Source organism: Hippocampus guttulatus, chromosome 7 (genome assembly GCF_054856545.1).
Source record: "Hippocampus guttulatus isolate MCC_2025c chromosome 7, RoL_Hgut_1.0, whole genome shotgun sequence".
Lineage (NCBI taxonomy): Eukaryota > Metazoa > Chordata > Actinopteri > Syngnathiformes > Syngnathidae > Hippocampus > Hippocampus guttulatus.
In genome coordinates, this window is record NC_141267.1 from 6,498,355 (window position 1) to 6,522,136 (window position 23,782).

Genomic DNA, 23,782 nt, shown 5'->3' on the forward strand with positions numbered 1-23,782 from the left:
AAGGGCTCCTTAGTCCCCTCGAGCCAGTGCCTCCATTCTTGTAGAGCTGAAACGACGGCCAGCAGTTCACGATTTCCCACATCATAGTTGGTTTCCGCGGGACTGAGACGCCGAGAGAAGAAGGCGCAAGGGTGGAGTCTCTGGTCGACTGGGGAACGCTGTGACAATACCGCCCCCACTCCAGTCTCTGAAGCGTCCACCTCTACCACAAAAGGATCTTCGGGGTTAGGATGTTGCAAAACAGGGGGGTTAGTGAAAGTTAACGGAAGGGCTCTCTGGCTATAGTTTTTGATGAATCGTCGGTAGAAGTTGGCGAAACCCAAGAAACGTTGTAGCTGTTTCCTAGTGGTGTAGGCCACTCCACCACCGCCTTAGTCTTGGCGGAATCAGCTCTCAGCTGACCCTTCTCAATGACAAAACCAAGAAACGTAACTGACTCCACATGGAACTCGCATTTCTCTGCTTTAACAAAGAGTCGATTCTCCAAGAGACGCTGCAAGACGAGCCTGACGTGGTGTTGGTGCTCTTGAAGCGTACGAGAAAAAAAATCAATATGTCGTCCAGGTAAACAAAGCAAAACACGTTCAATAAATCTCTCAAAACGTCATGAATAAGACTGAAAAACGGCGGGTGCGTTGGTCAACCCAAAAGGCATGACTAAATACTCAAAATGTCCCAGTGGGGTCTTGAATGCAGTTTTCCATTCATCCCCCTCCCGTATGCGGACTAAATGGTAGGCACTACGTTGATCAAGTTTAGTGAAGATGGTTGCAGATTGGAGAGGGGCAAACGCGGAATCTAATAGCGGAAGTGGATATTTATTCTTGATGGTGATCTCATTAAGTCCCCGATAGTCTACACACGGACGTAGTGACTTGTCTTTCTTTTCTATGAAAAAGAACCCGGCCCCCAAAGGAGATCTAGATGGTCTAATAAGGCCAGCAGAGAGTGAGCTGTCGATGTACTCCCTCAATGCTTCTTGTTCCTTGTGGGAAACTTGATACAAGCGAGAACTCGGAAGAGGGGTGTTAGCGAGCAAGTCGATGGCACAATCGTGTGGTGGCAAGGACAGAGCGCGGTCCTTACTAAACACTTGTCGCAAATCATGGTAGATGCTCGGGACTTTAACAAATAGACTCAGGCGGGTCATTACGAGGAAGCCCCCCCCGCAGCAGACTGCAAACAGTGAGCATAGCAAAACGGACTCCAATTCTCAATCGTGGGGCGTTCCCATGAGATGACTGGATTATGTGTCTTTAGCCAGGGTAACCCCAGGATTAATGGTACGGATCGGGACCGCATCAGATAAAACTCCTATATTCGACGTGATTGCCCGATAACATCAACATTAAAGGGCCTGTGATCTGTTTCACTTCCGCCAGGAGTCGCCCATCAAGATCGTGAACCCTTTTGACCTCATTTAACTCCTCTACCGAACAACTCAGTTCGTTAGCTATTTCAGTGTCAATGAAGCAATCGTCCGCCCCTGAATCCACCAATGCCCGAACCGGAAGAGCCAGTGATAGACCATAAAGAGTACCGTCCAACTTGAGTCTCCTGGGAAGTCCTGCCCTGGATTCCTCGGGACCCAAAGTCCTCCTACCAGCTGCTGCATAGGCTCCCCTTCTGCGACGACTGCCCCGGTTCCGGTGTGATGCTCTGATCCGGACGACCGTGATGACTCATCCGAAGCAGACTGGCCTTCAGCATGTCGGGGCTGGAAACGAACAGGACCCCCTTCGCTTCCGCATTCCCGCTGTCTTTCCCGCATACGATGGTCCAGTACGATGGCCAGGTGGATGAGTTCCTCCAAGGTAGTGGTGTCATCGCGGGTTGCCAGTTCATCTTTCAAGGAAGAATTTAAACCGCGATGAAACAATCCACGAAGGGCGCGGTCCCCGTAACCACTTCGGGCAGCCAAAATACGAAAGGAAATAGAGTATTCGGCCACTGATTGCTTTCCTTGCCGATAATCTAATAATCGACCTTCGGCCTCTCTTCCCATAACTGGATGGTGGAAGACCCGTCGAAACTCTGCCACGAAATCAGGGAAGGAAGACCGAAGCCCGGGTTTAGCATTGCTCACTTCCAACGCCCATGACGCCGCCTGACCAGTCAACAGACTCATTATGAACGCCACCTTGGTTTTATCCTTTGCATAGCTGTATGGTTGTTGGTCGAACACCAACGAGCATTGGTGAAGAAATTGTCCACCGAGCCCAGGTTCACCACCATAACGTGGTGGGTGTGGAATATTTGGTTCCCGCTCCCCGGTCAGGGGGAATGGTGTTCCTGTGGTAGCGTTTTGCTCCACTCGTGAACCTAAATTCTCGAGCCGATGAGCCAGCAGGGAGATCGTTCCCCTGAGTTCCGCGAGATCTTGTTCCTGCTGACCCACTAATTGTCCTTGGCTGGTCAAGGCGGTCATAATCTTGTTGGTGTCTACGGGATCCATGTTGGTCGGAGTATTCTGTCACGTTTCGGGCAAGCCGAATAAAGTTGGGATCCCAGAAGTGTAGACACCAGACAAGGTCTCCGTAGCAAAAAGGGTTTAATATACAAAAATCGCACTGCCAAAGAAGTAACAAAGTGCTGGTCAAAACAAGGACCAGAGGGCACAAAAACGAATAACAAAAGGCGCTTGCACAAAAGGCAAGGGAGGAAAATAAGAACCGCGAAGGCAAACAAAAAACAATGTAGCAAATACACGGAAGCGAAAGCCAAATCACAAAATAAAAACCATACTTACAAAATACTTGGTACCGAGAGTTCAAAAGCGAAACACGACGAGGTCTATAGCAAAAGCAGTCTATGAGCAAGGAAGCAGCAAGGCAAAGGCAATACTCTGACAACAGGTGCACAGCAGAGGGGTCCTTAAATACAGAGTGTACTAATCATAGATTGACAGCAGGTGTGCACAGAAGTCCGCTCATGCCACCTGCTGGCTAGACCGAAAACAGAACCGTGACACATTGTATATGTCTTGTGACCTGTTGTAACTGTCATATGCTTGTGCAGGAGTTTTTTGCCTAACTCAAATTATCCTCAAAATGAGGGTAGTTCGAGCGTGGGTTTTTTTTCTCCCTCTCTCCCTCTCCTGTGGTTTCTTTCTGACCTTCGGGTTGAGTGAACGCTGGCGCGTTTTGGCTGCCGCTGCTCAACCCGTATTGTTTTGTGTTCTTTGTTATTGTAGTGTCCTTGGGTGTCTTGAAAGGCGCTTATAAATAAAATGTATTATTATTATTATTATTATTATTATTATTATTATTATTGGCGGCCCGGTAGTCCAGTGGGTAGCACGTCGACTTCACAGTGCAGAGGTACCGGGTTCGATTCCAGCTCCGGCCTCCCTGTGTGGAGTTTGCATGTTCTCCCCGGGCCTGCGTGGGTTTTCTCCGGGTACTCCGGTTTCCTCCCACATTCCAAAAACATGCATGGCAGGCTGATTGAACGCTCTAAATTGTCCCTAGGTGTGAATGTGAGTGTGGATGGTTGTTCGTCTCTGTGCGCCCTGCGATTGGCTGGCAACCGATTCAGGGTGTCCCCCGCCTACTGCCTGAAGACAGCTGGGATAGGCTCCAGCACCCCCCGCGACCCTAGTGAGGATTAACCGGTTCGGAAAATGGATGGATGGATATTATTATTATTATTATATTAATTTGACTGTACTGTTGCTATTCGGATGTAGTTAGACATGCACAAGTCCAAATTGTAAAATAATGCCCCCCCCCTCTTCCAGAGGAGTCTTCTTATTGTGCCAACAAACAGTTCACGACGGAACACACAATTAGCAGCATTGCACAATTAAAAATTCAATTGACAAAACCTTTTGAGGTAGCGCTCTCGCTCTCTCTCAAGTGCACTCTGATTAGCAGAACAGAAAATGAATGAATGCAATCTTGCAGGAAATCAAGGTATTGTTTGCAGAGTATCGATCCGTGTCTGCATAGTGGTGCATGGTTTGCAGCATTAAGATCCTTAGCTTCAGTTCCCGAATGGACTCAAAAACGGACAGTCAAGGCCAACACGGAGGACTTTGCTGGTCTTCAGTGAAACTGTACCATTAACAGTCTTTTTTTTTTCAGCCGTTCCCAAGAACTGCTCAACACACACATTACAAATCATTCTAATAAGTAATAAATATAATAAATAGAGATCATTGAAAAACTATATAATACGCTGGATTTCAGAAACACAAACAAGACAAAACCCCGGAGTTTTTAGCAGATTCAAGAAGGTGACACTATGTCTGCTTACAACCAACTTTGTAATGTACTTCCAGTCCTAGGGGGCAATGATGCCAACAGCATCTTGCTCATCAGATGGTCGCACTTATTTGTAGGTCAAGCATTGTCATTTGATCCAAAAAAAAAGCAGCAGCTCCACCAAATCCAAGAAAACGACAAACAAAGAGAGAAGCCACCCCTGTACCACGCCTGACAACTAAACACACATCTATTTTCTCTGAGCAGCCACCAGTCAACACTCATTTTGTTGTTGGAGAGAAGTGGGTCCTTTCACACAATGCGTCCCCAGCCGCCAGTGCCGAGCGTTCCCCAGCCCGATGGTGGCAGTTCCTGCCTTGGGCATGGGACACCGCAGAGTGAAGACGACAAGCCCGGAGCTCGGAGAGGCGGCCAATGACAGTTTTTGACAGTTTTTCCTCCATTCTGAATGAATGGCGAAACCACAATCACACTACTTCATGAAATTGTAATTATGGTTCCACCCGTTGCAATGTTCATATAAAAGACAAAATATGAGGACTGTATACTTTGTATTTTTGTCTTTTGTCTTGTGTCTTGTGTATCTGTGTCTCGTTGACTTAAATCCAGAAATAGGGTTTTTGCCCACAAGTGAAAGCTTCTCATTCTGTGCGTTTGTTGGGCTGTACTTTGCGACGTGGCCACATCGTGCTTCTGTGAATCATATTTTAGTGACCGAGACTCGTCGTGTGAAACGGCAGAGCCTTACGAACTGTGAATGTCGCCATCAGGCGTGCTCAGATCCCACAGAGCTGCGTACTTTCTCAAAAGCAACAGATGCCGTGTGGTGTTTGGCTAGCTGGTGCGGGGCCGTTTGGGACTAATTGAAAAGCCACACTGGTCTGCCTCAACTGTTCATGAGTGTTTTGTGGGTGGTACGCACAGCATCCAGGTGTAGGAAGACATCATGAAAGGGGTGCAGCAGCCAAGTGTAAATAGGCAGCCGTTACTTCCGGGTTTGAAAAATAGCCACGAAAATATTCAAAAGAAATTAAATCGCCATTGTGTCAAAGTTGATATGTAATCATTTTCATCATCAAAATCTTGATTATTTTTTTCCATAATCGCCCAGCCCGAGGATGGAATACCTTATCAGCCACCTTTCTGTGCGCCACTGCCAATAAGAGTCAGAATCAAATTTTCTTCTCTAAAAACAGATTCTTTGACACTTTGCATTCATATCAATTTCCTGAGATGTTTTTTGGAATATTGAGTTAATATCAATGAATTGTGGCGGAGAATCAAGGCATCCAAGGATCCATGTGGAAATGTCAGGAAAGTCACAGGCATCCATATTTTCCTCAAATTGTGGGGTGGCCAGAAAGTTATAGTCGGGGTGGCTATGGGCAGTACGTTGCTGCACCACTGCACAAGTGCGTCCCTGCCTCTGCCTCAGTTTCAGGTCTCACACGAAGTGAGGCGGTGATTTCCTATTTTTCAAACCCTGAGATCGACAGTACCGGTCTTGTATCGGGTTTATTTTTTTTATTTCATTCATGTTAGGGTCTGCCTGTTGCTCATCGTGTATCGCGCGTGTTTGCACGTGTGAGTCGTATGACGTGAAAAAATGTGTTGCGGTTACTGCAGGCTGGAAAAGGAGTGTGGTTTTGCCATGATGATGCTGAACTGGTCGAACACAGGCGGTTGGCGACTTGAAAAGTAGATCTAGGGTGAAAAAAAGTTTAGACACCTTTATTTTTACTTTCATTTCCCTGTACGCATTCAAGTTTGGCAGCATTTTTCAGCAAAGCAGTCCTACCTTAATCAATGTGACGCTACTTGGATCACTTCATTCACTGCACCTGCACCAAGACAACATTAATCTTCGTCAGGTAAAGATGGCGCAATTACACGTGTGTTGAAAAAAATAACAGTAAAAATAACTAAAAATACATGAGAGATGATTTGCTCATGTTTTTCAAGCTCCAATTTTAACATTGAGTTGCAGCCGTTGTCAGAAATTTGGCACATTTCATGCCAGCTATTGGTCGTTGTTTTTATTCTTTGGCTTTTGACTCAGCATGAGACTCGGCACTGTTTTACTGTTATTCATCTACTGTTTCAACTATCTGTTTTTATATGTCTGGTGGTGACTTTATGTACAGCGCTTTGGATGCAGCTGAGGTTGTTTTTAAAGCGCTCAGTTGAGTCATTGCCCTGTTTGGAAATGACCCTCAAACCAGAATGACTAATGAATGCATTTTATTTGAAAACCTGAAAGTAAAACGGCTCTATAAAGTGTATTACACATCAGGTTGAAAGAAGTGTTTTCCATTTTCAATGGACACTTTGTTTGAAGAGCCGCCTTTTTCAGTGGAAACAGAACATAAATCCATCTTCTGATCGGCTTATCCTCATGAGGGTCGCGCGCGTGTCGGAGCCTATCCCGACTGTCTTCGGGCTGAAGCCAGGGGACACCCTGAACTGCATGCCACCTAATTGCCCAAATTCACACTCAGTTGAATGCACTCAAGGACTCTTGAGGAATATTGTTGTCCTTCTCGTCTGTCAAGCTCTGAATTATTATTATTATTATTATAGGGTGGTTTTTTTTTGTTTGTTTGTTTTCTGTCAGGCTTCAGTGTTGGTGCTCAAGTTCTCCAAACAGTGATGGCCTCCCAACCAACTCTCACCGACTGGAATACTGACCTCTTTGACTGCTGTGAAAGCGCCAGTACTTGTAAGTCATGTGGTAGCGAAAACAGCATCAGACCACCAAGTCATACGACGGGTTTCTCGATGATGATATCTTCGGTTTTGTTTTTGCTCAGGCTGCTACGGTTTCTGGTGCTGCCCTTGCTTGGCATGCACAGTCGCAGGAAGATATGGAGAGAACCGATGTCTCCCGTTGTGTGACATCATCAGCCCTGCCGTGTGTGTCATTTGTGAGATCCCTCTGTTTGCGCCGCCCGCCGTCTTGGCTCTGAGAGCAAACATGCGAGGCAAATACGGTATCAAGGTAAGGTGGCTGAAGCTGGAAGCCATTTGTGAAAAGTACAGATTCATTCTGTCCCCTTTTCCCAGGGCTCCCTCTGTAAGGACGTTGCCACGAGTTGTTTCTGCGCGTGGTGCAGCTGGTGTCAGATGCACCGTGAGCTGAAATACCGAAAAAAAGATCCAACTGTCATTAACGTCTTCAACCAAACTGTTGTCTCGCAGCCTCCACCTGTCGTGATCATGAACCCAAACCAACCGCCTCCTTATGTTCCTCACTACTAGGACATATCATATGCAGCTATGATGAGAGGTAGACTTTGGTTTTATCTTCGGTCAGTCTGGACTTGATCCGTGTTTCTTCTCACTTGTTTAATGATCATCATGACCTTGATTACACCAATTGATACTATAACAATCCCTGTCAGAGATTATTTTTCATATTTGACAATGCTTCCAACAAGGCGCATGCAGGAATAGTTGTTAGGGTTATATTGTCGATGTTTTAAATGATGTATTCTGTTCTATTATTGTTTTTGTTTTTTTCAAAATATGTTAAAGGTTCTGTAAAAAGTACTTTGTCGCGACTGCAGGTGTTGTGAAAGCATGACATAAATAAAGATGCATTGTATTGTAAAAAAAAATACTAACCACGTGTCACTAAATAACCCGATCTTAGATACTGTCAGACATCAGGCCTGTATGACGGAATAAAGGTGACATAAATGACAACCAAATCATTGAAGGACCACAGCAATTGATCAGACTCAGAATCTGATTTATTGGCCAAGTATTTAAAACACAAGGAATTTACCTTCCCAGTCACACCCCATCCAAAGAAACAGAAACAAAAACAATGATCAACAAAGAGAGACAGAAGAGGAAGTCCGGCGGTTTGCTGTTTTGCGCCCGGAGAACTTAAATGTTCAAGACAAACAAGAGGGCAGGGGAGGAAAACAAAGAAAGACACTCCTCGAAAGGGAGCATGGCTTGAGCCTGAGGGGAAAAAAAACCTCATCACACCAAGTAATAACCTGGAGCAACATGTTTCTTAATTTAGTATAGTGTCAGTGTAACAATGACCACGCCTACGCTAAAGGTTTCTTTCTTGCTAGCCTGATGTTGCCTTACTTCGCATATGACTGATTTCGACGAGACCTTTGGCTTGTGAAGCCCGTGAAGTGCTGCCTGCCCAGAACCGTATGAGGCGGTCCCTAATGTTCCGTTCACTTGTGATTCATATTATTTTTATATAAATCTGAACTAATTAAAACAAATGAATTATAACTATCGCGATAATATTTTTCAACAGCCAAGACAGTGGCCTGATCGCAGCCCAATGGAGTGCAGTGTCGGTAGGCGACTACTTGACTTAAAGCAAACATTAAAAATGTAACCGATTTCATTTACAATACTGCCGAACCATTGAAAAATGGGCTATCCTAAAAAATGCTACGACAGTCTTTCGAAAGAGCGAATGTTCTATATTTGGAAAATTAAAACTGAGTCGACTCCAGTCACACCCTGTTTGATTTCAAATCCCTTTCTAAAGTCTGTCATGCTATAAATACGTCTTGATCCAGCTGCATACAGGTTGACCGATGTAAGTGGTTGACCGTGTCATCCTGCTTGTGGTTTTAGTTGTAGATACTTTGCTCAAGCGAAAACACGTTAAAGAGCTATTTGCAGCTCCCTCCTGGCGATCATAATGTAGATCCTCAGTCAGCTACATGGCGTTAGAGGACACCGGGGGAGCACCCAAGGACCACATGAGTAGCCTGAGAGATTGTTCAAAAATTAAGTCGCCGGTGAAGGGATGTTGCAATTTCCTGGGATTGATGTTGTAGACGTGACCCCAAAAATACAATTCGAAATGCACTTTCAGAAATGTGTTTCAAATGTATCATTTTACCAGCAAGTTGAATCCTAATAATTATTGAGAAATTATTAACATGATCACTGCTACACATTGCGGAATGTCATTATTAATCATATACAATTCAGAGAAATTTGAAAAAATTTCAGGAGCGTGCATCAAAGTGTTCACCCTTTCAATCAGGATAGATGAAGTGATTCTCAGTTTCAAAAAGGTTGTTGATCCTGGCTGTAAATTTGCTTGCTTTTCAACCGATTTCCACAAGAGAGCCAATTTTCTTTCGACGAATTGTCTTTGGGCTTGTGAGAACATTTTCTACTATACCGGAATTTCAGGTCTCCACATTATAACAAGGGATATTTCGAAAGAAAGGCGTCACACAGATTTTTTCAAAACTCTATTTTTACCTTAACCACCGGTACACACTTTTTTCTTCCCACAACAATGCCAAACGCAGATAGTTGCTCAGTGAGCGTCACACTGACTTTCTCAGTCTCTCATCACACACAAGGCAAACTACCCGACGAACTTCACCACGCAGCAGTGTCGCCTTTGGAAACGAGTTTGCTGCGTGTTGGGGAGACGCAGGGACTTAAATACAGGAGGGAATGTCGCTCCATGGCGAGACTTGCTATCCCTGTTGCCAGCGATGGTTAGTGTCTTCAGTTTTACTGGTTGGTGCTTTCTACCGTCTCGTCTCTGTTACTGATTTATTGCTTTATTCTTGTATATATGATAGTTGCTCCACGTACAGCACTTTGTATACAGGGATGGCTGTTTTAAAGTGCTCTATAAATACAGTTGAGTTGAGTTGTGTCGGTCACCAAACAAACAACAGAGAGACGGGGGTGGCACTTGTCCTCAATGCTCATTAGACTCAACTCAAGATGCTTATTTTCGCTCTACTCTATTCTCTGTATTCGCTCCTGCACAGTTTACGCAAGTGGCTGATGAATATTCAGTAGGAGGGCGGACTCAGACAGTTTCATTGGTCCACTGTGATGTGTTGGGTAATATGTGATGAGACCGTGGATAAGTCCGCTGGCGATTCGAAGCTTGTCAGTAAAAATTCATAAATGAACCGTGTTGCATTAAAAGCCGCAGGGTTGAAAAAGTGTGTGTGGGGGGGGGGGGGGGGGGGAGTCGCGGTTTATAATCCGGAAAATACGGTAATACAGTAATCCCTCGTTTATCGCGGGGGTTACGTTCCAAAAAGAACCAGTGATAAGTGAAATCCGTGCAGTAGGATTTAATTTAAAAAAAAAAAAAAGTGAGAGGGACGAAATTTCTAATGTGCTGGATGTGATTACAATAAAGTTGTACTTGATAGTCAGCTTTATTTTTTACAGTTACATGTATTATAGAATACTGAACTATGTATACAATGCAGAGGCGATTGCTCTAAGACTGCAAGGGAAGCTCAGCTTCCCCTAAAATGACAAAAAGAAAGTGATCAAATATATGTGTGTATGTTCAATTGTGTGGACATGTCATTGACTAAATATGCGCTACAACGCGCTCAACTTTTGTTCCGAATCAGCTTCTTATTACTGGTTACAACGCGACTCTCTTCTCATTCATTCCTGCAGCTTCACTGTGCTTTAAACTGTGTGGATGCTGAGCGTCGACCGCGCGGACGCTGGGCGTCCAGAGAGTTCAGGGTAGGTTGTCCCAATGCATTGAAACGAGACGAGTCATTGGATAAATGCTGGTTTTGTCCCGACCACGTTTATAGGCTGGCCAGGAAGCTCAGCTTTTCTGCATGATGATTGGATGATCTGTCTGAGGCTGAATCTCTTTTTGATTGACAGTGAAATGAGCCAATCATTGATCTTTTTTGAAAAGGAACGGAGAGTAGAATTCACGTATAAATAAACGGACACATTTTATGATGTAGGCCGAAATTGAGCTTCCCCTCCTTGACAGACCAGCATCCGCCACTGATACCAAACGTGTATCACATGAAACCAAAGACCAAATTTGGCAAGCTGTACAGAAACGAGGTGCGGAGACTGTTCACGTTGGTCAGTCCCTTAGCCAATCGCGATGCAGAACACAATTCACTGTTTAAAAAAAATAAAAAAGCATTTAAAAAAACTGCACTAAAAAAATCCGTGAAACAGCGAAGCCGCGAAAGGTGAACCGCGTTAGAGCAAGGGATTACTGTATACAAAGTACATACTGAAGGGCAGCATTCTCACAATGCCCGTATTTTCTTTCCTGTTAAAAACTGCTTCCAGAATGATGAGCCATTCACCAAAATGATGAAGCTGGGCGTACCAACCTTGACAAAAAACCTGCAAGACAGAGAGTGCATTGTCAAGAGCTTTAAGGAAAGCAAATCGAAACAAGCTGTCAGATGAATTATGGCATCATGATATCCTCTTCAACAATATTAAGGCTGAATTCCATGCAAATGTGACACTTCATTTCAGTACAGTATATTCATTTTTGTTCATGCAGTGTTCAAGTTCAACCATCCTCAGTTTCTTCCTCAGTCACTCTGAAAGCAATTGAAGTCCCTGGATGACCGCTAAGGAAGACAAGTACAAATGTGCTAGAAAAGTACAGCAAAAAACGAATGATACCACGTTTTCACTATCGTATCACTTCTGTGTAGCTCAGGCTGTGTGTGACTGCTTCAAGTTGTTCATTAGTTTCTCCTTTAAAATTAGGATAGTATTTATATGTGGAAAAGCAGAGATGGGCATTCCGTCCCAGGGAGGGAATGGTCCGTCCATCCATCCAACCCATTTTGGGGATGAGGACAAGTTGGGTTTATTTATTTTATTTTTTTAAAGAACGGACTAAGAATGGACGTAGGGCAGGTTTTCTTCCGTCCCCGTAGTCGTCCCTACGGAGGTCCGTTTCACGTTTGACGACTGACAGAACAACACCCAGCCTGTCTTGCATGTGTATTGCGCCAATAAACGACTTCAGATCGAATGTGTAAAAATCACGTCGCGCCGCTCATCTCATGTGTGTTTTCCGTGCTTTAAACAGACAAGAGAAGGAGCGCTCGTCCTCCGTCAAAACAAATTTACACATCGCCAGTCAGTCTGGTGGACAGTGGTGGTGTTCGCAGCTAAATGCTATCTTGGTAAATAAACAGCTCAACATTTTCAATCCACTCACAAGAAACTCCCAGCTGGTTAAGAAAGCTTGTTGTATGCCTTCCAGTCCCGTCCCACAGACCGCAAGTCTCTTGTCCCGTGTTGCGAGTGTGTGTATTTTGTTTTGTTTTACTCATGCGCATGTGTGGGATGTAATACGGTATGTACATTTTCGGCGTTAACACAAGGCGGCCAAAAGTTAATTTCAACTGACTCAGGTGAAATAGTCTGAGGGCAAAAATTGCCTTTGAATGCTTCAAATGTGCTCGTGGCAAACCAACCGCACGTACTGCACTGGGAATGAGCCGGCGGGAACGCTTTGCACATGTTCAGTCTGCACGGGGAGGAGAAGAAAAAGAAGTAGAAAAAGAAAGAGGAGGAGGAAGACATAGAAAGAGAGACAGAGGGAAGCTCGTGTTCATAGATACATTTTTCAACAAGAGATACAGTGGGAGTCCATCTTCTGGTATGAGTACTACTAGTGGTGATGATGAGACACCCAGTAGCGCGAGCAGCTTCAGAAACAGCACCCCGGTTACGGATGCGGAGAGAGAAATGAACGCCAGCATTTTTGCTTGACTCTCAGACTCTGCTGCTGCAAGAGTCTGCAGATTTGGAGGTGGAGGAGACTGACGCTGGGGAGCAGGGAAATGTGTGTGAAGTGGTGTGGTCCACACTGTTTCACAATCAATTAAATTGTGTGTTCAACTTTTTTTTTTTTTAACTGCCAGTCTTAAAACAGTGGTGACTCCAATTGGGATTCGAGTGGGTGTGGAAAAGTGTATAGAGAATTCAAATATTTGCATTCGAATCAGAATGAAATCTTGTAATGCTGTTGCATGAAATGGCCTTTTAAATGAGAGTTCGGCTCCGTTCACTGTGTAAGCCTGTAAGACATAGCTATGTGCGGGACAAGGGCACATACGTGCGATGGCAAGCGGTTCGTCAAACCCAGAAGTGGATGTCTGTAAAGCAAGCGGATGTGAAAAGGAAATTATCCAGCTAATGAGCTTTACATTATTTTGCGGGATTCTAAAACCTCTGCCGTTCTCTGTGGAAAAGTATAAAGACTGGACATGCGCATTCCACTGCTTTCACTGACATTTTTGATGTGGTATAGTTTCAGTATTAGTATCTCTCGACATACCTACCTAATGCAGATATAGTATGGAGTCGCTATTTTATCATCAAGTGATCAGTTGAGAACCACCGCCTTCATGGTGAAAATTTGTGCAAGAAGTAAATGCAGTGGCTGACAAATAGTTCATGCTAATTAAAATGACAACATTAACAGACCTCTCCTACCGCGTGAGGGAAAATGGCACACGGTGTATTTCCAGCATCGGTAACATGAATTTATTTCCTGCTACAGCTCTTAGTGATGCACTCAAATGCAGCGGCTGACAAATAGTTCATGCTCGCGATGAAGACCTCGCCTACAGAATGAGGAAAGCCTGATGAACATTATAATTACAGCATTAGAAATGATGAATTTATTTCCTGCTGCAGGTCTTAGTCATGCACACATGGAAGACGTTTTAATTGGCATTGTTTTATGGCCACACAGCCATTGAAATGCAGCTAAGACCGTAACTCATTTACACCCTTTGACGTATAAATACGTCAATTAGCGCATAGCCGCTCCCTCCCCATGACGTATTATACGTCAATCACGTTTTTTTCATGGAGGAGGGTGCAAGAGATTCTGATGCAACTTCTCACCAAAGGATTAGGCTTGACGGCAATGTTAAATAGCAAAAATCCACCAAGATTACGCCGCAAAAGTAGTAGAAAGGGCGTATAGTGGAGGAGGGGCGTATGTGGATAGTGGATTGGAACATTAGCAACTAGCAACGATGGAGAAAAGGAAACAACTAACTAAAAAGGATTGTTTTTTTCGGTATAAAAGCGTCCTCGAAACAAAACAACAAAGGAGATGGTGTTTGTGTGGAAGAGAAGATGACGCTTAGGTCACGTTATCGAAAGCAGCATCCGTCAAACGAACGTCAGCCTACGCAGCAAACATGGCGTGCTGCACGCGGCCCGCATAGCTCACGCCGAGTTTCGAGTTCATCTGATGAAGATGAACATGCTCACGTCAGGGACCATCGCTTGGCAGAGCATTTTTGGCCGACGCCGGGCACACGTCAGCGATTCGCTGGAATCGTCTAGTAATGATGACGGCGAAAACGATGAATTGGAGAGCGATTTGGATCCCGATCTGTCGGACGAATACGTGCCTTCGGACATAACGGAAAGCAGCTGAGAGTTCTCGCCAGAGCCGCTGGAACGAGGAGGTAACTGCTACTAGCTTGCAAGTTCCCATTCAAAACTTCATCACTTCTTATGCCTCATCAGTCACTTTTATGCACCGCTACATTCCCCGCTATACTATGAAGTTGCCAGTAACATTAATCATTTATGTACGGTTGATGCGTCTCGTGGATGTGGATGAAAATATGCGCCGTAAATGTGCTGACTTGCGTGTCGCCATAGTTTTTAAAAAAACAAAACAGGACACATTTGGTCCGCTCAGCTCTGCTAAAACCACTAGTGTTAAATTCATATTCCATTTCATTTCAAATTGGATGCTGAGCAACGTGTAATGAATGGTGTAAATAGCAATGTGTGAGCATGCATGTGTGCGTGAGAGATGTTGATATGTAAGTGGAAAGCAACAATAAAAAAAATAGAAAAATAAAAGTGTGGTAATTGTACATACTTCTATACATTACAGATTGTCCACCCAGAAGCCAAAAGATGACGACTCCTCGCTTTGGTGGTGGAAAGAAAGGTAAATAAAATGATTGTACCTCACTTTGCAGCAAGATATATTTGCAACTTTTTATGTTTCTATAATTTATAGGTCGTGCATCTGGACGTGGTGGGATGAATCAATGTGGTGACAAACTGGATGGAAGCCAAAAACCATCCTCTCCACAGCTGCACTTTTGTTCATTGTTCAATTTGTACTTTTGTTCATAGTTCAATAGTTTTGTTGTGTGCAAATAAATTATTTTGCTACAAAAACATTATTTGTAATGTTCTTTTGTAGGAGGAACACATTATTGAGGTATTTGAGCTGCCACAAAAGCAAAAAATAGTGTAAAACTTGAAATGATGCTTGAAATGCATGCTTTTACAAAAAGCTCATTTTCTCTGGATTTCTGCAGAAAATCGGCCTTTTCCATAAAACTTAGCAGTTTTCTAATGCTGATTGCCAACGAACGGATAAAGATAGAAACAAACTTTTTTTCCTGCCGAAAGACGAGAGTCTCACCTTTCTTTTGACAGGTTGCATGTGTATATATAGCCATAGAACAGAAAATTCTATGGGCCTTGCAAATCAGTCAAAATTCGGTAAAATGTGAGGGATTGAGGGGGTTGCTCCAGTGAAAAGGGGTGGTATTCAAAGAGTTAAGAGAAGTGCAATTAGGTAGGGATGGGAATTGATATTTGCGATTCCATTATTATTCTGTTTGTTTAACGATTCAAGTGTGTACCGATTTTCATTTGTTCGCAGTTTTTGCACATTAGTCGACGTCAGAATCCTACGTGATGCGTGAGACTGGCCAGGTGCATAGCTGTACGGCAAGGGAGGAGGGATGTATTACACAGCGTTAGCAACTAAAGAGCCATTTGAACGGTTTTATACAAGATTCCATGGGAGCCACAAACTCTTTGGAAATCTGAATTGAATATAATTATTATTTTCCTTTTTCTTTTCAGTTCTGTAACAGACAATTGTTGAACCGGGTCGAAGCAACTTGTCAGCCCATCTGCCATATAATACGTGGTTTTAATATTAGCCATAAATTTGGCAAATATCGTCAAACCGAGCTCGGATAACGACATACAATTAAAGGAAATAATTCTGTATTAATCCTGTGAGTTTTTGCTTGATGATACTTCTCCAAGGCAGAAGCATCTTCTCAATTTGCTTCACTTTGCCACATCCAATACGGCTGTGGAGTCAACATAGTCCAGAAGCCGTGGATATGGATATGCAAAGTAAATGTCGTCTGTGATAATACCTGCTTGCAGTTCACGCAAAAGGCGCCATTCAAGATGGAATTGGCAGTGCTACGTGAGTATATGATGAAAAGTAAGTGCTGTCGGTCGAGTATTAATTGCCCCCACCTCCCCTCCATGCATTTCATGATTCCCCCTTAAGGCTGGGCTCTGGCGGACGGGTCTGTCTCTGCCGTTAGCCTCTCTCCACAGCATCATGGGAGGGAGGGCGGACTGGAGACGGAAGCGCTTGAAAAGGACAAGGAAAGCCGGGCACGGAGGACGATTCTATTATGAATAAGGACGGAGGGACCCAGGTCGCGGACAGAGGACGGGGGATGGACCGGCAAAACCTGTAGTTGGGTTCTAAAAATAACTCTCTGACACCAGTGACGAACCCTTTCTGACAGACAGTATCTTGTGAAAGCTGTCCTTCCCTTCTCAACTATTTGGACATAATTACCTTTTGTGTTGCAACACTTTCAAGAGTGAAGTTTCTGGGTCAACTTTGTAGACCGCCTCCCTCTCCTCATCCTCAAAGAACAGCTACAGGACAGAGTGAGAAAGTGGTTACTGATCAAATAAAACACAGTTGACGCGTCACTCGTTAAGGGCTCAGTAGATTATTTACAAGTATTAGAAAACAGCAATTGTCAAAGTCATAGCAAACGTGGAGTATACAATGACAATGACTTGTGTTTGTAACACCAATACAATCTGTCATTCTGTAACTTTACGAGATGGAAACTGCATTCATTAAAACAAAATGTATTATGTAGTAATTTGTTTTGGACAATACTTGCTTGCTATTTATAAGTTCTTTTACAGAAAATCTTTTTTGAAGCTCATTTAATGCCAAGGACATTTTTTGATGTTTTTAAGAATACCGGCATTCAATCCGAGGTACGTCTTTATGTATTTTTAATTTTCTTTCACGTGGTAGGGTAAAGAAATGTCTGGCACTGAATGGATTAAGAATTAGAGAACAAACCTGCAAATTTTGCAGGTGATATTTTCGGTCCACATCCCAAGGTGGGAGTTCTTCCCCAAACATGACAGCAAAGTGATCTAAAAAACTAATGCAAAAAAATAAACATATTAGAGCATTGTCTTTTTTTTGCTCTAATATGCTCTAACTTGCTGACTATTCTCAACATCGCGCCACAAGATCTACCTGTTGTTCTCACAGAAAGCAGAGATGAAATCACTCTGCTGATGCTCCGGATAGAGGAAGAGCACAGGCCAATGCAGGTTGTGCTGCTCATCCAGGAAGACCTGAGCTCCCGTGGCCTTGTGTGAGCTGAGACCATCCAGGCTCAGCTCGGCTATTGCAGTCAAAGACTCTTTGTCATCATCCTCAGCATCTGAATCTGACTGACGAGGCTTCACAGACTGGAGGGGCTTTATTCCTCGCTCCTACAAGAAAAACATGATGCGACACACAAGATTGAGCGTAACCTTCATGCTCATCCCTGTTGAGGACATTTTTCTTTTTGTCACGAAATATTTCATAATGTCTTTTTGTGACCTTTATCGCAGCCATAATAGCTTCTTTCTCGTTATTTAACTTCTTTTCTTTGACCTTGGCCTTTCGAGCATCTCTTTCTGCTGACCTCTGTGGTAAAGAACAAATCGAATCAAACCAATGCATGATGTAAATTGACACAAGTTAATTTTCCATCGCACTTATTGTGGATGGCTGGACACTAATGTTTCTGGAAGAGTGACGCTACCTTGTGTTTGTCTGCTGCTGTTCTTAGGTCCTGTAACTTCTTGTCTGTAGGATGAGCTTTAAGACCTTCTTCACACCACTGAATGGCTGTAGCAAAGTTACGCAATTCCATGCAACACTGAGCACCTGAACACACACACAAAATCATATCTAATTTTATATACAAATCACAATCTGGATAACCGCAATGTAGCTTGTAAAAAGGTTCAATTTGGTTATATTAAATGAAACTGATAACCATGTTTAGAATGACATTGAATGTAATCTTCAATAATGTCACTATTTGATACACAAAAGGCATTTGGGCCAGGGAAAAAAGTCAGCGGACCACATTTTCTGCCTCAAAATGATAATTAATATTGTTACAACAATATTTGATATTAACATTGAATGAAAGTTTACTTTTAAGTGAGAATAGTGTTGATATAGTGTACATAAGGGGGTCACCAACTCCAAACCTCGAGGGCCTCTATCCTGCATGTTTTGGATGCGTTTCCCTCCACCAACATACCCGATTCAAATGGTCAGCTAATCAGCAAGCGCTGCAGAATCTTTATAACGACCCTAATCATTTGAATCGGGTGTGTTGGAGAGAAGAAACACCTAAAACATGCAGGGTAGGGGCCCGAGGACCAGAGTTGGTGACCCTCACTGTACATCAACTTCGGCAAACTTAATTTTTATTTGAAGATGCATGCTTATCACTGTCAAATATTTGACTGGGGGGTGGGCTGTGTCTGTATGTGCACGGGAGCAACCCTACAAGGCATGCAATACAATTATGCCACCTTCCTAATTAGTGAACAACATACCTCGAATCAACGCTTTAAGATGGCCTGGTGTGATCTTTTTTGCAGTTGCAGCATCATTCAGTGAAGATCGCATGTTGCCTGCATGTCAACAGATGACATCCAAAAAGGTAATCATTCAGAAAGAATTTGATTTCTTTGTGGTGTTTAAAGGAGATTGTTGTACCAAGATGAAAGTGCGCTGCTGCTCGATTGGTGAGAAGAACAGTATCCAGGTCTTGGTCACCACACTTATTTTTCAAAGCTGCTGTGTATGCCACTATGGCTTTTTGGTAGTTCTTCTCCTTGAAAAATGCATTGCCCTCATCCTTTAAACTTTGTGCTTTTTCTGGAGAATGAGACAAATGATCAGTATTGCTTAATTAATGTCGGACACATAAGACGTTACCATATTACCGCCCATATTAATAAAGGGATAGCATTTGCAGTACACCTACCTGCTGGGGTCCTGTCTTCATCGTGGATGATAGCCTGGATATGAGCTAGCTCTGGATATTCTTTGGGGTCAATCTCATCGGGTACCGTTTTCATAAACATGGGTATTTTATCAAACTCCTAAATAAGACCAGAGGAAAGGGACGTACAGAACTTCATTTTAAACTGTTATTTTCTTTACAAATGTGTAAACATGCAGCTGGTTTTTCATATATTTTTAGAAATTAATGTGCATGTCACTCAGAGAAGACAACGTGAAGGAGGCATCACAGAAATCATTATCAATTTCTGTCTTTCTCTCTCCGTGTCTCACACACACACACACAGTAATTATTAACTACAATTCGTTGCCATAAATACATGTGTGACAAACAGCATTGTTTCGACGTGCATTAAAAACAGATCAGCATAACACAAAATCGCTGCCATGTTTACAAGCAAACAATTGCTCTACTACCTCGATATTTTGACCCATACAAACAGCAAACTACCATAAATATTGACTATGCCCCCCCCCCTTGTCAGCAAAGCTGCACAATAAATTTTTAGAGCTTCATTAAGTTTTTACCTCTTCCCAATTTTCTTCGTTGAAGGCATTTTTGTATTTGTGGCGCTTGAACGCTTCCGCGAAAACGTCATCGTCGCTGTCATCTTGTATAGCGGGAGAGGCCATGAATCGTCAAGGTTATTTGGGTGCGCCGTTTTCCCCAGGTCAAAACTTCTTCACACTCAAATTAAGAGAAATGATAAACGACTGTTAGACTGCACGTGAAACGATGGCACGACTGGCTAAGTGGTCCGTTTGGAAACAGCCTTGATCCATAAGTTCCGCCGCAAAGTAGATATCCGAACAAACACACAGAGCAGACACACGATCAACTTCTCATTCACGCGTTATTGAAATAAATACGGTGGTAAGCCTTCTAATAAGGAAGCAAAAGGCCAATTGCGGTGAGACCTTACGCAAGTACGTACGCACGCGCGCGCGCACAAATACACACACAAGCGCGAATAAAACAAAAATCTATTTTATTTTATGGAAGGGAATGGCAACACCTTTCGTTACAGTGGTTGGGTCCACTGGCATTCCAGCATATTCTGAATAATACTTTTCAAGAGATACATTATCATGGCTTGCAGACATAAAGCATTAGTACACGATTTCCAGTGGTTCTCAGCCATTAAAGGTCCAGTACTACTGTCAGCCCTTTGATTAACACTCCACAATGTCATATATCCTTGTTTACTTGATTCACATTCCACACCGCACTTTTATGCAGCTCATTCATTTAAAACTGAAGACAATCTCAGACCTGATTTCAATCACACGATTTCCACTTTTCCCAAAAGACAAAATAAATCCTCCTTACTTAAAAACATTGTCTCATCAGTCTGCTGGCAGATCACCTCAAACCTGGGTGTGTCCTCCAGCGCCCCCTGTCCAACCACAACGACATATGGGTAGCCCAGTCGGCCGGCGTCCTTCAGCCTCTTGCCGATGGTCATCTGGGTGCGGTCATCAAAAACAATCTCACCTCTAAGATGACGGACAGTCTGTCCTAATGTGTGAACGAGATCTTGAGCTAAACCTGTTGCCTCATCCGCCTTGCTGCCCTTCTTGGGGGGCAAAACACAAACCTGGTAAGGTGCGAGAAGACCTGGCCAGCGGATACTTTCATCTGTTGACATCACCTCGATGGCTGCAGCGAGAATACGTGTAACTCCGAGGCCGTAACAGCCCATTTCTGCAACACTCTGCTTGTTTTGAGCATTGCTGAATACGGCGTTAAACATGTCAGAATACTTTCTACCCAGGTAAAAGGTGTGGCCAACCTCAATGCCCTTGGACTCAGAAAGGGTACCAGTTTTGCACTGTGGGCAGTCAGTTCTGTCAGACAGCATCGTCTCTGCATTGGCAGAGAAGGAGCAACTCCTGCAGACCAGAAGCCTGTCTTCGCCAATGTCTGCTGGGAGCTGGAACTCGTGCGAGAGTTTTCCACCCATGTTCCCTGTGTCAGCCTGCACTTGCACGCAACGCAGGCCCAGTCGCGCGAAGATTCGAGTGTACGCGTGGCACACAGATTCATAGGTCTCATAAGCGGCCTCCTCACTGATATCAAAAGAGTACATGTCCTTCATGTAGAACTCCCGTCCTCGAAGAAGACCAAACCTCGGCTTTGGCTCATCTCGGAATTTGCGGGTGATCTGTTGAAGACAAAAAGCACAAAATGGTGGTGCTCATTATGACTGACTTTGGATCGTCTAATCAACTCATTTCAATGCTATGCCTTGTTGACTTAGGGGCAGATTCTACTCTTGGCGCTTAGATCAATTTCTTCCATGCGCTTTTTAGGCACTCTCAAGATGCTGCAATTCTCCCTTTTAAGGTTCTGACACAGCCATCATGCATAACCTGGAAATATGGTCTATGCGGCCACACGAGACTAAACATTGTATTTGGATTAATATTGTGAATGTAGAAAATGGCTTCAGCAGCAAAATCCACCTGTTGTTGTCCATCTCAGGGGGCTGCTATTTGCCGCTTGTTGTCGACTGAAATTGAGATCAGTTTCTCAGGGCTCAGGTAACGTCCAATCACGGCTCACCCGTCTATGAATTTGTTCATGTGATGTTTGCAAGCTGTTGCACTTTCTCTACTTTCCACACGTTAAAATATTTCCGCACTCCTGACACGATCGTTTTGAGTTAGCCTCCCACAACAACTATCCAAACCCGATTCCAATCAGTTGACGAGATTGGGTCTGATTTCCGATCATGTGCTCGGGATCAGGACATCTCTAGTCCCCCCGACCTCCAAAAAGCCCAAACTAACCTGGTACAAGAGTAGAGGCAGCTGCCTGTAAGACAGAGCGGTCTGGTGAGCCACCAGATGAGTCACGGCCTCTTCATGTGTGGGTCCCAAACAGTAGTCGACACCATGGCGATCTTTCAGACGGAACAGCTCCTTTCCCATCAAGTCCCAACGCTGACTGATTTGCCACAGATCAGCGGAGCACAAACTGGGCATGTCCAGTTTCTGCCCACCTATCTGCTGCATTTCCTGGTCGATCACTCTCACCTGGTGGTTGGAGGAAATTGTACAATGCCATCTCTTTTAGCTAACTTTTAGCATAAGTGAGCCTTCTAATCAACTATACAATTTGAACGTTGTATTTCCCTGGATTGAGGATGGTATTAATAATTTTGGACATAAATTATTTGTTCAATGGTACAAATAATTAAAAAACAGCATTTATTCTCATCACACAACCTCTAATCTGTGCGACAGTGACCCTTGTGAGGATAAGCGGAATTATAAAATGGATGGACGTGGAAATACATCCATGTCCTTTTTTGGTTTTTCACAAATACGCCTGTTATAATTATGATGCACACAAGTCCAACATATTTATCAAAAAAGCTTATTTTTTTGTTTATGCATACTTCAAGTCCAACTCTGGAAATATTATATTAATCATTTGTTTTCACTTTTATTGCTGTAAGAGTATCCCTAAAGACTGTTTCACTCTTTAGGGATATAAGTTGCATTTGACTTCACTGTACGACTCGGAGGTCCCCAATGTTGTTTTGGCTGGAGCACGAAAGTCCCAAATCTGCACATTTTAAAGAAATACTTCAAGGCTTCAACGAGCTTTAGCCACCTATCTCGAAATACAAGAATGAAGTCAGATTAATATAGTGTAATATGCTTATAACACTGTTCACATAAGTACATCTCACCAGTTTCTCCATGGCGCGCACAGTGGCAGGAAGGTAATAGAAGCACCCTGGATTGAAAGGATGAATGAGTCCTGCCTGCTGCATGAGCCTCTGGCTCTTGCAGGTAAATTCTCCTTGCATTCGGCTGTCTGGGCCCATGTCACGCAGGTTTGACGGCTGATACAGACGAGAGACCAGGAGTGGGGGTTTCATTTGCCTGCCGTAAGAGGATGCAGGCGCAGCAACGGGTTCAGCAAAGCCCGAATGGCTCCTGCGGGAAAGTAGTCCTCCTCTATGGAGGCTCGAGAAGACCTTGTGCCGAACCCGGTGCAGTACAGGCTCCATGCTCGATCTAGTTCACAAAATCATATGATTGATGAGATGTCATTGTAATGTTTGTGCGAGAATCATTTAATTACCAAACAGAAAACGAATGTATTTGCAAACTTAAATGCTGACATTCGGTAGTACATAATTACTGTCGTGTATTAAAAGTAGACAATAGCCAGGAAGACCGGGTGTAAAAGTGTCAAACGCGAAAGACAGTCGATCGGAGCCACCGACCACAGAGGTGCCTCTTACTTCCTGGCTAGTCCTGTAGCTCTGCTTGCTGACTGAGCAGTAGAGGTTAAATAGCTAGGCGTGGAAAAAACCCCGGAATCAACGTAGGTCCGCCCCAAACGACAGTAACAAAATGTACATTGGAAGTGCTAAAGCTGCAGTCATTCCAATAAACGAGTCATCCGAAATCGGAGCGTGTCGACTCGTTCAATGAGCTTTGAAAACATGAAGCTCTCGGTACCATGCTGTCAAACGGTACCCCAGGCTTGGCCTTGTCGCACTATACTGCCGTCTACCGGCCTGGAAGAGTAAAGCAGATCGTGTCT

At 43.8% G+C, this 23,782-nt stretch overlaps 3 protein-coding genes and 1 long non-coding RNA gene across 5 annotated transcripts; 2 read left to right on the forward strand and 2 right to left on the reverse strand.

The window, feature by feature from the left end:
- The first annotated feature begins 5,950 nt into the window (after positions 1 to 5,950).
- Positions 5,951 to 7,849, forward strand: LOC147202077 (cornifelin homolog B-like). Its single transcript, XM_086114999.1, has 4 exons — positions 5,951 to 6,097; positions 6,841 to 6,945; positions 7,037 to 7,224; positions 7,290 to 7,849. The coding sequence occupies exons 2-4, from the start codon at positions 6,876 to 6,878 to the stop codon at positions 7,482 to 7,484; spliced, it is 453 nt and encodes a 150-aa protein (XP_085971125.1). The 5' UTR covers positions 5,951 to 6,097; positions 6,841 to 6,875; the 3' UTR covers positions 7,485 to 7,849.
- A 111-nt stretch (positions 7,850 to 7,960) lies between these two features.
- On the reverse strand, positions 7,961 to 20,062 carry ttc4 (tetratricopeptide repeat domain 4). The gene is made up of 10 exons (XM_086114998.1): positions 19,744 to 20,062; positions 19,178 to 19,295; positions 18,907 to 19,068; positions 18,744 to 18,821; positions 17,933 to 18,057; positions 17,728 to 17,814; positions 17,374 to 17,615; positions 17,191 to 17,275; positions 16,663 to 16,745; positions 7,961 to 11,372 (listed from the first exon to the last, which is right to left on the reverse strand). The coding sequence occupies exons 1-10, from the start codon at positions 19,846 to 19,848 to the stop codon at positions 11,273 to 11,275; spliced, it is 1,185 nt and encodes a 394-aa protein (XP_085971124.1). The 5' UTR covers positions 19,849 to 20,062; the 3' UTR covers positions 7,961 to 11,272.
- LOC147202079 (uncharacterized) lies at positions 9,645 to 16,971 on the forward strand. The gene is made up of 3 exons (XR_015101332.1): positions 9,645 to 9,727; positions 10,665 to 14,982; positions 15,055 to 16,971. It is a non-coding gene; the product is annotated as an uncharacterized LOC147202079 (long non-coding RNA).
- A 125-nt stretch (positions 20,063 to 20,187) lies between the features above and the next one.
- On the reverse strand, positions 20,188 to 23,723 carry pars2 (prolyl-tRNA synthetase 2, mitochondrial). 2 transcript variants are annotated; one of them, XM_086114996.1, is made up of 4 exons: positions 23,478 to 23,723; positions 22,917 to 23,247; positions 22,009 to 22,254; positions 20,188 to 21,380 (listed from the first exon to the last, which is right to left on the reverse strand). In XM_086114996.1, the coding sequence occupies exons 2-4, from the start codon at positions 23,238 to 23,240 to the stop codon at positions 20,499 to 20,501; spliced, it is 1,452 nt and encodes a 483-aa protein (XP_085971122.1). In that variant the 5' UTR covers positions 23,241 to 23,247; positions 23,478 to 23,723; the 3' UTR covers positions 20,188 to 20,498. The 2 variants fall into 2 exon arrangements, with proteins under 2 accessions (XP_085971122.1, XP_085971123.1); XM_086114997.1 differs by having other exon boundaries at positions 23,460 to 23,723.
- Between the last annotated feature and the right edge of the window lie 59 nt (positions 23,724 to 23,782).

Excerpts from the sequence above, each read along its gene's own strand:
- LOC147202077 (XM_086114999.1), top strand. The coding sequence starts at position 6,876 with ATGGCCTCCCAACCAACTCTCACCGACTGGAATACTGACCTCTTTGAC. Across the intron at positions 6,946-7,036 it reads CTGTGAAAGCGCCAGTACTT|GCTGCTACGGTTTCTGGTGC; the intron begins GTAAGTCATGTG and ends GTTTTTGCTCAG. Across the intron at positions 7,225-7,289 it reads GAGGCAAATACGGTATCAAG|GGCTCCCTCTGTAAGGACGT; the intron begins GTAAGGTGGCTG and ends CCCTTTTCCCAG.
- ttc4 (XM_086114998.1), bottom strand. The coding sequence starts at position 19,848 with ATGGCCTCTCCCGCTATACAAGATGACAGCGACGATGACGTTTTCGCG. Across the intron at positions 19,069-19,177 it reads TGAAGACAGGACCCCAGCAG|AAAAAGCACAAAGTTTAAAG; the intron begins GTAGGTGTACTG and ends CTCATTCTCCAG. Across the intron at positions 17,276-17,373 it reads GCTTTCTGTGAGAACAACAG|TTTTTTAGATCACTTTGCTG; the intron begins GTAGATCTTGTG and ends TTTTTGCATTAG.
- pars2 (XM_086114996.1), bottom strand. The coding sequence starts at position 23,240 with ATGGAGCCTGTACTGCACCGGGTTCGGCACAAGGTCTTCTCGAGCCTC. Across the intron at positions 22,255-22,916 it reads TGCGCGCCATGGAGAAACTG|GTGAGAGTGATCGACCAGGA; the intron begins GTGAGATGTACT and ends TCCAACCACCAG. Across the intron at positions 21,381-22,008 it reads TGCCTCTACTCTTGTACCAG|ATCACCCGCAAATTCCGAGA; the intron begins GTTAGTTTGGGC and ends TGTCTTCAACAG.